We start from the raw sequence: 11,455 nt of genomic DNA on the forward strand, positions 1-11,455 counted from the left end.
TTAAAATTTTAAATATAATTATTACTAGAATATTTGATTTAAAATAGTATTTAAGTAAACCTTACATTTTAATAATTAATTTTGATATTTTTTAAATTTAAAGACTAGCTTGTATTAAGTCGGTCAAATCAACTCGAGACATGTCACTGCAAAATATTTTTTAGTTTCAATTATATTAATCTATCCTACATGTCAAATTTTTCAACTCAATTTATTTTCAAATTATTCAAGTCGATTCATGAAATTCAATTCATTTTGATATCGTTAAAATTGAGGACTGGAAGAAAAATTACATATGCTAACAGCTATAAAAAGTTACAATTAGTAAACTTTTATAAATTTAAAAAAAAAAATCAGATATTCCTATTTTATTAAAAATATAAACCCTTTTCTTTATTAACAATTAAGAAACAATAGAGAATATGTATATTAGTTCGGCTAATAAAATCACTTACAGGTAAATACACGAATCTAAAATCAAATCACACCTAAACTCACAATGAGTCCTCCCCCCTATTCAACCATAATTTGACCCTATCCCACCAAAGTAGAAATAAAGAGAGACGAAGTAGTGGCTAATTTATTCTTCCTTTATATTGAAAGCGAAAAACGATATTAAGAGCAATTCTTTTCCCATATTCAAGTCCCCAAAACTCTCGTCAAAAAGAAGTGCCGAGAAAAGATTTCATCCTGGAATAGACGAATCCATTCATTTCTAGTGCTTAATCATTAGCCATGGTCCCAAGGAAAAGAACCACAAAAATCATATCTACAAGTAACTAGAAGCTTTAAGCCCCTAAAAAACAAAGGAAAAGAAAATGAACTAACTCGAGTCAAAAGTAATGCCTAGAGAAAAGTTATTAGGAGAAAAACAACTGAGTAAAATTCTCTTATATAATTGAATATATAATACAGGAAAGATCCAGAGAGGCATTGCTATTAGGAAAGCTAGTTGGCAGGTTATCCCAATACTAGAATTAGAACTAAAACTCTACAAATTAACATGCTTAACTTGAAGTTGGTTGATCTCCAAGCAGCTTTGATGGCCATGAATCTGCTGGTGTGGGATACCTGGGATGTGGTTTACTGACAACAGGTGTAGGTTTAGGCGTGAGCTCAGCAACATTAGGAGCTGGAAAAGCAGCTTGGAGATCAGGATGAAAGGGGACAACCAAAACCGTAGGTCCCTGCTGCAAGGTAGGTTCTATGGTGGGCAACTGGAGACTATGTCCTGGAAAATTTGTCTGCTCTGGTGGCTCAAGCTCCAATTGAGGAGGTGCATTCAGGTCAGGTTTAGACTGAACCACTCTTGCCTGTATCTCATCTTGAAGTTTCTCAATTTGAGATTCTAGGCTACAATTCTCCTCCTTCAGCTCATTTTTCTCCATGGTCACCTGCCCAATGAAGGCAATCATATGAAATACAGTCAGATACAAGATTACTTAAACAGAAAGGATTTCAAGTCACCTAGCAAATGTTAAATCTCATCCCAATTCATATGAAAATTCAATATGCAGTACTCTCAACAGGGTAGAATGAAGGGAAAGGAGAAAAAAGAGTGTCAATCTTACATAACGAGATTCAGACAACAGAGACACGTTTTCCTTCTTGAGGGACTCAATCCGACAGAGCAAGTCCTTTAGCAGCCTAGAAGCTTCACACAATGTAGAAGCCTTTCCATTGTTCTGCTCATTTAGATCTATCCCCACGCCACCACCAAAAAACCCCAAGAAAGGAAGAAAAATAGCACTTAAAATCATATCTGGCAATATGACGAATGTGGCATAATATACAAAGGGAAACGCAAACATAATTGTAATGTTGAATGGAGTAAACAAGGGCCACAGAAAAGTTTGAACATATTCAAGATACTCGATAGTGGGAGAAGAGGTTACCAAGTACATTGGCAAGATCAAGAAAGAGTTCATTCAAATGTTCACGCTTCATTTTCTCCCTTTCAGCCTTGTGAACTCTCTTAGGAACTTTCCCTTGCTTCATTTTACCAGGAGAAGACCTGAAGCAAATCAAGTTTACAGAAACAGAATTCAGATAATGAACTCATTGTTTCAAATAAACTACCCGTGCAAGAGACATCTAGCATGGAGTTGTTTCAAATAAACTACCCGTGCAAGAGACATCTAGCATGTAGTGCTATTAGTATTACGACTATTATTGCTGCCATCACCAACACCACCACTACTACTATATTTTATCAGTAATTCTGGCTAAATTTAAATTTGTAGCAACAACAAGTACAGCCAGATGAAGTGACTAATAACTTTGAAGTTTAACACACAGAACAATGGATATTTATATTTGCATCAGTTCAATACATCAAATGTTTTAAACCATTTCAGAAAGTTTTATCCCAAAGAAAATAATGGAAGAAAGCCAAATTTATCTTGTGTAACAACAAAAACGATTTAAGAACAAAGGATCCGATGGTGGTATATTAATATTAACTAATAAAAATCCAGTGAAGAAGGTTTTCATTTGCCTTGCACCAGCTATAAGAACAATGAAGCCATTTGTCACTGAAATTCAAGAACCCCCCCAAAAAACATTTGAATCTAAGAATCACAAAAGGAATTGCATAATTAAGAAACTGCCAGCGCCCATCAAATTCATTAGAAAAAAGAAGCAGCAAGAGCAGCTGGTATTTCTTATTTCTGTGGTGAAACTACATATTAGATTACCATTGCGTGTGTATGTGTGTATGAAAACATTAGATATTCTGACCTGTTTTTTGATGTCTCAACCATCGGAGCCAGACTCTCTGATCCCATATTAACAACAGCAGCTATGCCTGTATACAATTCTTCCAGCAATAAAATTTCCTAAAGTAGAAAAACAAACTATTTCAATTTTGTACCCTTAGAAAAAGAAAGAGAAAAAAAGCCAAGGACAAGTACATGGAAAATCTGAATACTTTCTATTATTTTGAAACTGTTAATGGCAAAGTAAAACTACTGTTTCCAGAAGCAATCAATTTCCTTCCCTTCTAATTCCAAATAAAAAGCCAAGTTCCCAACTTTAATTTCCACAATTCATAGACTCCAAACAGAGCATCAAGAAATTCCACGGATCAAACGGAAAACAACCCAATCACCAAAAGAATATATATATATATATATATATATATATATATATATATATATAAGTTTGACATCTCATCTGAGAGCAGTTGGATCAAAAAAATCAACGACTCTGATTTATAAGCATGTGACACCGTTGATCTTTTTTGATCTAACGGCTCTCAGATGAGGTGTCAAACTTAAAATTTGACACCGGTGTCAAAGGATCGTATCTATATATATATCTGCACAAAGAGCAAAGTGGTTTTGCATACCTACTCCGTCGAAGACGATTCCGAAGGAAGAGAATTGGAATATGTTGTGTTGTGAATCAAGGTGGAAGGATTAAGTTCATTGTCGAGAGTTAGAAGCGAGAGATGAAACAGTTTAATTTGTGAGAAAATTGAAATTAGGGCAGAGGAGAGACAAAAGAGGATTGAATTTCTGGCGATGAAGTGTGGCTGTCACACGAAGGCGCGTGGCGAGGTCATGCTCTTTCGCTGCGATGAACCACCACAAATGAGTTCCCCACGTGGTCTTTTTGTCTTTTACACTTTTTAATGGTGTATTTTACCGTGCAACGCGTGGATATATTTTACAAAAGTGACAAAAGAAGAGTATAAAAACTATCATTTTACTTTGAATCATTTATATTCTCATAATTAAAAAGAAAAGAATAGACGAAAAAAAAAAAGATAAATAAAAAATAACATAAAATAAAACGGAAAATTACAACACTTATAAAAAAATTAAAATATTAAATACGTCTAAAACAAAAAGAAGAAAATAGATTAAAGACTAAAAATAGAAGAAAAAAATAAGACCAAATATATTAAAAACTTATAACAAAAAAAAGACTAAAATTTAAAAATAATAATAGTTTCGAAAAGAAGAAAATAGATTGAAGAAAAAAAAGAAAAAAATCAAATATATCAAAATAAAAAAACAAAGTGAGGATAAAAAAATAAATATGTTGTTAAAAATTTACAAAAATGACAAAAAAGACTTAAATTAAAAATAAAAAAAAATAGTCTAATTGGAAAAGAAGATAATAGACTGAAGAACACAAAGAAATATAAGAAAAAAAATAAGATTAAAAATAAAACAAAAGCGAAATAGAAGAAAAATAAATAATGTTGTAAGTTTTCAATATATTTATTTTTATTTTTTTTGAAACAATTAAAATACCCCTTTATGATTTGCCTTTGAATTACTTACCCTCTTATTTTTTTATCATTTATCTCGGAACATTGATCAAAATATTACTTTTTGGAAAAAAATTTAACCAAATACCACGCGAACAATACTTTTTACTAAACTGTCACGTGACGTAATTCGCTACGACTGGTAACGAATTACGTTCGCCAATGATTTTGTGACATGTGGCACATTTTCGTAGGAAAAAGCTGACGTGTCATAATTCGCTACCAGTGGTAGCGAATTTGGTCTGCAATATGACCACGTGTCACGAAATCATTGGCCATGAAATTTCCTACCAATGGTAGCGAATTATAACACGTGGCAGTCTGGTAAAAAGTATTGTTCGCGTGGCATTTGGATAAAAATTTTAGCAAAAAATGGAACTTTGATCATTGTTCCATTTATCTCCCTAAACTTTTTTCCATTCAAGTCTCTTCTTAACCGTGTTAGATGTAATAACCCGCACTGTTAAATTAAAATTTTAATAAGTTAATAATAATATTAATAAGAATAAATTATGATTTTAGAAAAAAAAAATTACCCCATATTTAAAATAGGATAATTAGAAGGAAATAATAATTTGGAAGCAAATCACTTTTCGAGGGAAAAGTGCAAACACTGTGCATTTCGCGGTAAGAATTGTGTACCAGCGAAATTATCCACAACTTGGAAATAATTAAATAATTATTATTCATAAATATTAGGGAGTTAAAAAGGATGACAAATGCTTAAGTTAGGTTACAAAGAGGATTATTTAGTGAATTAAGTGAGTAAATGCACATTAGATTGTAGGACCCATTTAAGTGGCTAAAATTCACATGTTTCTAACCTTGTATCTCATTTCTAAAACCCTAGAGGACCTCTTAGGTTACAAAGAGGATTATTTAGTGAATTAAGTGAGTAAATGCACATTAGATTGTGGGACCTATTTAAGTGAATAAAATTCACATGTTTCTAACCTTGTATCTCATTGCTAAAACCCTAGAGGACCTCTCTCACCCACTAATGGCTGCCTTCTTACACACTTCATGGAAGATCATGTTTTTCTTCGTGAAACTTAGCCAAAACCTTGCTTTTCCTCATCCCTTTTTCCACGGTATAACCTTAAACCCTTGAAAGCTTGTACCTTGTGAGAGAAAATTCATTCTTGAAGCTTTATAGTTGTTGTCTTATGGGGTTGAGGGACTGCTCTTGTTGGTGGTGTGTGTTGGATCCATTTACACACACATTGGAACATCAAGATACCATCTTTGTGGAGAAAGGACTAGCTTTGAAAGCTAAATTTTGTGCACCTTCCTTGGTGAGGTTAGAGTGTGGAAAAGAGACCTCCAAAGACACTCCTTTCTCTGTTTTGAAAAATCACTAAGGTAACCCTTAACTATATCCCTTGTATTTCCATAAAAATAGCCTGTTTTGGGTCATGAAAAAGAGAAACTTTAAAGGATTAAGTGTAGAACTGATAATCTATATGTAAGTGAGTTGATTGGACTTCTCTAAATGTAAAAATCAAAGTTTAACTTTTGGAAAGCCATTGGATTGGCGATTATGCAATAAAAATATGGTTTTCTGCATTCTATTGCTGATTTAATCGATTAGCCTTCGTGGTTTAACCGATTATATCCTGACGAAATGGGTAATCGATTACAACACACCTAGTTTAGTAAAAGTAAGATATCTCGAGCTACAGAGCTCCAAATTGAGTGAAGTTTAGACTTATGTGAAGCTAACATATAGGGCTACAACCTTGTAAAATTTCAGATCCATTGGACAAGCGGATTGATCGCGAATTGAGTTTGAAGTTGATGTCTTGCTGTTGAAAATTCAGTTTACGGCAGTCACTTTGCAAAAAATGTAATCGAAGTTATACAACTCCAATTGAGACATATAATATGTCTTTGGAAATCTTAAGATGTCTAGTTTAACATAGAAAAATATTAGAATTTTTGGTAAAGAGATGCAACACCAGTTTTAAAAATGGTAAATACGGTTTAGTACCTTGGGACTATGGAAAGAGCCTGCAGTATGCGAAATAAAAAAGGAATAATGTCCCTCCAAGAACAAGGATCTAGGATACATATATTGATAGTATGTGTGTTATGAAAACAGGTTGTAACCTTGTGTGATAGCTGAAGGCCTCCTATGCATTATGGAATATGGAATATATATTTTGATGATGACAAAGGGTTTACAAAAAGTCTCAAATTGAAGATGGAGTGTGAAGATACAAGTGATTAGGTATTTTTAGAAATTATGTTACACACTATATTATATCATATGGTATCTACCTAAGCTCCAATGCATATCATTACATATTATGCATTTCTCATATTAAAATTTGTTTTAATAAAAACAAAATAAAAGTAATATATAAATAACGAAACAAAACTAAATGCACAGCGTTCTTTTCATTTGAACTTCATGTTACGTTGATATATATAAAAATATAAATTAGTTAGATTTAATAAATGATAATAATGAAAAAGAAATCTATCAGGTAAAAGTGGCTTTCAAATCAATATAAAAAGAAAACTATAAACAAATAAGACAAGTCACTTTTACAAATCCAAAAAAGAAAAGAAAATCGAATCAAAAAAGTCTCTCTCTCTATGCAACACTTTCAAAGAAAAGAAATTGGAACAAAAGAAAAAAAGTTCTCTCTCTCTCTTATATGAAAACATCGTCGCTCACTGTATCTGCAAATTGCAATCGGCGGTATCTTGCAAATGTGTTCCTTCTGTTCGGTTCAAACGCTTGTTGTATCTGCGCAAACATGTTCCTTCGTTCTTTCTTGCTGCAAACTGAATCAAACTTTAGGATTTTTGGTACATCTCTTCTCAGTGAAATTTCCAGGTTCTTTATCTGAAAAATTTGGGGCTTTTTATGGTATACTCAAGAAACTCAAATCCTTTGTGAATCTTTGATTTAAAGCATTTAATCTGAAATTTCCAGATCTGTTATTTCATATGCTTTAGGGATTTTGAGTTGTTTAATCTGAATATTAAATTCTTGAGTTGTTCATTGGTATAAAAATTTACTGTTAAAATTTGGAATCTAATTTTTGCATCTTGATTTTTCTGTTTTGATTTTATGTGAATATCTTAGAAATCTTGATGCTCTTTGTGTAAGATTAGTGTTTCTAATTTTTGTGAAATATTGATTAAGAATATTAAATCTGAATTTATTTTTATACCTTGTTATACATTGTGTTAATTCAGATTTTTGTTTGGGATTTATTGTTTAGAAACCTAATCTTGAATTGTTCTAGAAATTTTATTGTTGGAATATTAAATCTGAATTTTCTGTTTTAATTGAAGTATATTGTGATTAAAATTCAGATTTCTTTTGGTTTATTATTAAAAGATTTATCTAGAACTAATTCTGAATTTTATGTGAAATTTTGAGATAAATTTCAAATCTGATTTTTCTGGTTATAATTGTGATATTCTTTTTAAATCAGATTTCTTGGTGTCCATTGATTAGAAAAATAATTGTGTAATATCCAAGCTCCCTTGTGCATTAATTTTAGAGATTTTAATACATATGTCATTGGATTAATTTTCTGCATATGGCATAAATTTTTGGAGCTTAGTTTGATATTACCTTGATATATTTGGTGTGATAGGATACTGTAATCTTGGTTTATTTCACTTGTTACAATTCTGAAAATTCTGTATTGATTGTTAAAGTGGAGTAGTTGCGTGCTGTAAATCTGTCCTAGGTGTGTGGGTGCAACCGTGTGGGTTGACGACCTTGTGCTTGGCTTGAGAGTGTGTCTCAAGCCCTGGAGCCTCAAGAATCCACTAGGGAGAGTGGAGGTCTTGTGAGAGGAGTTGGTGAACTCCGTAGGTTCGGCTTGAGAGTATTCTCAGAGCTTGGAGCAGTGTAGGCACTAGGAAGATTTTTGATATCTTGTTTGATTGTATGTGTGACGCGTGTTTATAAAACTGGTACACTTGTGATAAATAAAATATCTGCATCTACTTCAGTCTGGACGTAGCACCCTACTTAGGCTTAGTGGGTGTGAACCAGGATATATCGTGTGTCTCTTGTCTCTCATTTAATTTCTGATTATTTTGTTTAGAGACTGACAGTTACACTAATTCTATTATAATTGCTGCGTTTATACTCTATAAATCGCTAAGGTACGCTTTCTGTTACTATATTGTTCTTAGCATTGCGAAAAATTATTTTGGGCATATAGGGACCGAAGAAAAATTGTAAAATTGTTTCCTGAATATAAAAAGATTTTGAAAAAGTTTAGAACACCTATTCACCCCCCCTCTAGGTGTTCCGTAAGCGTTTTGTGCAAGAAGCCACTTGCCCAACAATAGCGTGATCTTTTGGACACCGAATTGTGGTGGGACGACTTAACTGCTACATGTAAGCTTTCGGTACTAAGTTTTATCCATTGTTGGTTCTACCGAACTCTATGGGAGGTTGGTTTATGTGCATGGTATGTTTTGGAAAATGATATTTGTTTATATTATGATTATTGGATATACTAATGATCTGATATTTGTTATAGTGGATTGTCATATGTATATGTATGTGGGGTATTCAACACGAGACAGTAAGCCATGAGTATGTCAGGCCACATACAAGATGGTAAATCCGTGTGTGAGGTACGAGATGGACTCCTTGTATTGTAGGTTGTAGACGTACGTAATGCCTAATTTTTGTTCTATGGCCAGTAGGATGCATACACACATTATATGGACATATACAATATTGCACACATTTTGTATAATGCATTGCATAATTTTATATGTTGTACGATACATATACTGTTTTGCAACTTGTATTATACTTGTAAGTGAGTTTTGGGTGGAGGACTTTGACGTGCGCTGTCGAACCCACGCAAATTACCGAGCTTCAAGTTTGTAGTTATAGGGCAACTCAGATCGTCTCCCAAAGAACCTGCTAGAAATCAGAAACGCTCTTGTAAAATAAAATATAAAAAGGGAAGGGGGATTTTGTTGATTTGAAAATTAAATAAAAAGATTTGATTTTGGATTTAAAAATCAGAAATTAAAAAGCAATCAACCTAAGCAATCAGAATCTTTAATTTATTTTGTCATTGGATAAAAAGATATGATTATCAAATTCAATTGGAAACCCTCTCTAGACTATCGCCTAGCGTTTGGTTGAATACAATTTTTAAACTATGCAAACGCAATAATTTAAACCTGTTTAACTTATGTTCATTGGGTTGGTTAATCTGACCATTAAATCTAATGATCAATTTTCCCTTGTAGAATGCAATCGCATTATTCAGTTTGAATATCTACAATCGCATGATATTCAACCTGAATTGGGAAAAAACGAAATTGATGAAAAAGATTAAAACCTATCCTCTGAAATAAATTAACGAACCTTTAACCTTAGATTGATTAAAGGTGTTTACCCTAGCATCGCAAGGTTAAACATAATTCAAAATTAAATAGCATAAAAGAAGAAGAAGAAGAAGAAAAGAAAAGTGCATAATTTCGAATAAGAAAACTAAAACAATTGTTCAACTCAAAATCTGATTGCCGAAGGATTTCCTAACGTTTCCCTTAAATAACCCACATTCAGAACGGGTTAGGGTTTCACCACTTCGGCCCATACATAAAATAAAATCTGAATAAAATAAAGTAAAACATTAAAACATGGCCTTGGGTCCTAATTTAATTTATATGTCCAAACGTCAAAATAAAATTCTAGCAAAAACACGTCATCTTGGGCTCAGGTTTCGACCATCTTCGATTCAAAACTGGGCTTCAATAGCTGAAATAGAGATTGTAGACCTATCTGTTAGCTGCAAAAAGCAACAAGAACGGAGTCAATCGGACATCTGTAGAGTGAAATATGGTCAAAATACAAATGTAGTGTAAATCTAAAAAATTATGACGAAAATCAATTAAACCCAATTAAAATCTAGAATTGTGATTTGATCCAAATGACCTTTATTTAATTCAAATAAATCATAAAAATACCAACCAAGAGTAATAAATAAGTGTAACAAAATATGTGTTATTAGACTTCTTGAGGACCCATTGTTTTACTGAGATTTGTCAAAATCTCACCCCTTATGGGGCACATTTTTCAGGAGCTGATATCTATGAGACAAACATGTCTAGAGGCAGGAGGCCGGCGTAAAGATTGCATGATGCTATGAGACATGCATATTTTTAATTATCTATTTTACTATGATGAGACATGATTATTATTAGACATGATGGATTATGTTGTTATTTGACGTGAGCATAGGGGTTGTCAATACCGCTTTTGCATAATTGTGATGTTATTGTTGGAGATTTGTATTTGTAAACACCATGTGTTATGGATGTTGTCATGACTACTTGATGTAGATTCATGACCAAGTACTTTATTTATGATCATGAGGTTATTTCATAGTATTTTAGTATTGCAATTACATAAGGATTAGAGAGGAAAGAGTTAATTCACCTTGAAGATTAACAGATTATTTTTTTTTTGATAGCCAACAAATTATTATTTAATTAGTATATTGCTTCCGCGTTTATTTAATTAAACAAGCTGTGCTTTTATCATTTGTATGTTAATACATCGGCAGCCGACAAGGTGTTACATTAGAAACGTAATCAAAATACATATTTTACCCTTTGTACAAAAATACACTTGAGCAAATTTGTGTCATTTTCTTCCCCAAATTTTGCAAGGGTTTTAACCATACAATTTTTTTTTCAGTTTGAGACGAAATTTGTGAAGTGCCTATAATAAGATAATAAATTTCCTTTCTTATCTCTTCTATGATAAAATTTATTTTTCTAGAATTAGTAGATACATATGCATCCCCTAAACTATTTTGGCCTTATTAGTCATTTGGTTCTTTTCAAGACAAAATTATGGTATAAATTTAGGGAAAACATTTTCTCCTTTCAAAGGAGAATTTTTTCTCCTACTAGTGACTCATAGTATAAGTGGGGCCTACACAATAGTGGAAAGAGAAAAAAATTCAATGTGAGACCTACTTATGCTATGAGTCACTAGTAGGAGAACAATTTGTTTTCCCATAAATTTATCAAGTAAATCTATAGTTTTGGCCTTTGACATTTGACTCTTTTTGTAAAAGAGTTGAACATGTCTTTAATTTCTCTTGTTGTGTCTTTCTTATAGGTCAGATGATGGCTTATATGACCACGTATATAGGTGATAGGGAA

The 11,455-nt window shown here is 32.4% G+C and overlaps 1 protein-coding gene across 2 annotated transcripts; it reads right to left on the minus strand.

Moving 5' to 3' along the window:
- Nucleotides 1-670: 670 nt before the first annotated feature.
- LOC133292245 (transcription factor bHLH47) lies at nucleotides 671-3,591 on the minus strand. 2 transcript variants are annotated; one of them, XM_061490641.1, is made up of 5 exons: nucleotides 3,350-3,591; nucleotides 2,740-2,806; nucleotides 1,896-2,014; nucleotides 1,572-1,699; nucleotides 671-1,394 (listed from the first exon to the last, which is right to left on the minus strand). In XM_061490641.1, the coding sequence occupies exons 2-5, from the start codon at nucleotides 2,784-2,786 to the stop codon at nucleotides 1,008-1,010; spliced, it is 681 nt and encodes a 226-aa protein (XP_061346625.1). In that variant the 5' UTR covers nucleotides 2,787-2,806; nucleotides 3,350-3,591; the 3' UTR covers nucleotides 671-1,007. The 2 variants fall into 2 exon arrangements, with proteins under 2 accessions (XP_061346625.1, XP_061346624.1); XM_061490640.1 differs by having other exon boundaries at nucleotides 673-1,394; nucleotides 2,740-2,837; nucleotides 3,350-3,590.
- Between the last annotated feature and the right edge of the window lie 7,864 nt (nucleotides 3,592-11,455).

The sequence above is a fragment of the Gastrolobium bilobum genome, unplaced genomic scaffold, assembly GCF_033153095.1.
Source record: "Gastrolobium bilobum isolate Gb01-03AN ecotype WA unplaced genomic scaffold, APGP_CSIRO_Gbil_v1 utg2182, whole genome shotgun sequence".
In the NCBI taxonomy this organism is placed as follows: Eukaryota; Viridiplantae; Streptophyta; class Magnoliopsida; order Fabales; family Fabaceae; genus Gastrolobium; species Gastrolobium bilobum.